Source organism: Macadamia integrifolia, unplaced genomic scaffold (assembly GCF_013358625.1).
Source record: "Macadamia integrifolia cultivar HAES 741 unplaced genomic scaffold, SCU_Mint_v3 scaffold913, whole genome shotgun sequence".
In the NCBI taxonomy this organism is placed as follows: Eukaryota; Viridiplantae; Streptophyta; class Magnoliopsida; order Proteales; family Proteaceae; genus Macadamia; species Macadamia integrifolia.
This window is the reverse complement of record NW_024870581.1, coordinates 236,055-237,540: the sequence shown is the minus strand read 5'-3', so window position 1 is coordinate 237,540 and position 1,486 is coordinate 236,055. Positions and strand designations below refer to the sequence as shown.

General features: G+C 37.3%; 1 protein-coding gene across 1 annotated transcript in view; it reads right to left on the bottom strand.

The window, feature by feature from the left end:
- Positions 1-665: 665 nt before the first annotated feature.
- Positions 666-1,486, bottom strand: part of LOC122070431 (nucleobase-ascorbate transporter 6-like) — a 1,274-nt gene continuing 453 nt past the window's right edge. Inside the window, exons 3-5 of the mRNA XM_042634577.1 lie at positions 1,431-1,483; positions 1,185-1,345; positions 666-1,069 (exon numbers count right to left, since the gene is read on the bottom strand). Of these exons, the coding sequence (XP_042490511.1) occupies positions 851-1,069; positions 1,185-1,345; positions 1,431-1,483 (433 nt within the window). The 3' untranslated portion in view covers positions 666-850. The remainder of the gene's footprint in view (positions 1,070-1,184; positions 1,346-1,430; positions 1,484-1,486) is intronic.

The following is a 1,486-nucleotide window of genomic DNA, read 5'->3' as shown; positions in this document are numbered from 1 at the left end:
ATATAGTCAATTAAGTAGACGTTATGTTTAACAAGCTAAGTCTTAAAAAAGCCAAAAAACGGAAACGTGTTTAGAACAAAAATGCTTGTCGTTTACTTGTTTTTCAAGTATCTTTGAGAAGCATACAGGAAAACGTGTTTTAAATAGTAAAAAACCCGTTTTAAACACATTTTTGCTAACAATGATCATACTTCGAACGAGACTGAGACTTGCATATCATTCTTCAAAACTTCTCCTATGGTCATTTTAGGTTTGCTCCTAATTCTTTTAACTCCTTTGATCTGAATCATATCACTCATTCTCGTTGGGGCATCCTCGAGCCTCCGTTGAATATAACTATATCACCTTAAACAACTTTCACAGAACTTGTCATTGGGGTAATTCCCAAACCTATTCTAATATGCTCATTTTTTATTTTATCCTTCCTAGTTTTACTAACATCAATCTTAACATCTCATCTCTGCCACATAGCTTCTACATATGACACTTTTTAACTACCCAACATTATGCTCCATACATCATAATACGACCAGTTCATCATCCTAAATATATTCAGTGGTTAACATAAAAATATTTAAGGCAGGTAATTTGCTCCTTCTGCACCTTTAAATCCATTTCACCCCTCTTAGATTTACAGAAAATTAAAACCAATTTACGACTCAAAGTAGAAAAAAGAAAATTTGTTGCTTCCTGGATACATTTATATCACTACTGTCTATTTGATTGAGGAATAAATTTAAAGGAAAAAAAAAAAAAACAAATGCATTGCAGGCTGCTTCACTTGAAGATACTGAGAGAAACAAGACTAGTATCGCACAGCTTTTGAACCATGTCTTCTTGATTCCATCGTTCAAACGGACGGGAAGAACTTGTTGAGGTTAAAAGGTAAGGAATAGAATTCCTCACTCCTTGTGTCCGTCTTGAAAGACCGGAACCTATCCCACCAGTGCCTTCCCCTGTCTCTCCTGATTGCCCTGTCCTTCCGATGCAACGTTATGTCTAGGTATAGTGCCAGGATACCAGCTACAAATGCTTCAGAGGAGAAGGGCACGTTGACCATGTCATTGAACTGCCAAGAACAACAGAACAAACTCAGAACAGTACAGCCATCACTAAGGTGATTAACAAACTCATATATATGATAGCACAAGGGGAGATCAGAAGGAACGAAGGTTCATGCATACCCATCTTGCACTAGTGTGAACTGGACCATAACCCTTAATTGCCGTGTACTCGTTGAAATATTGAGGCACTGACAAGCCCATGAAAACAGAGAAACCTAGTATGAACTTTGTTCTGAAGCTGTTGAGATTGCAGAACTGGAGGAAGCTCAGACCAACAGAACCTATTCATAATGAAAATTGTTAACTAAACTAGTTAAATATATAACCCAAGATACCAAATGGTTCTCACTTTCAAATGGCACATACCCACGTAGGCGAAGAACAGGCAATACAATGCTGCAACAATCGGTGAAGGAATAGAT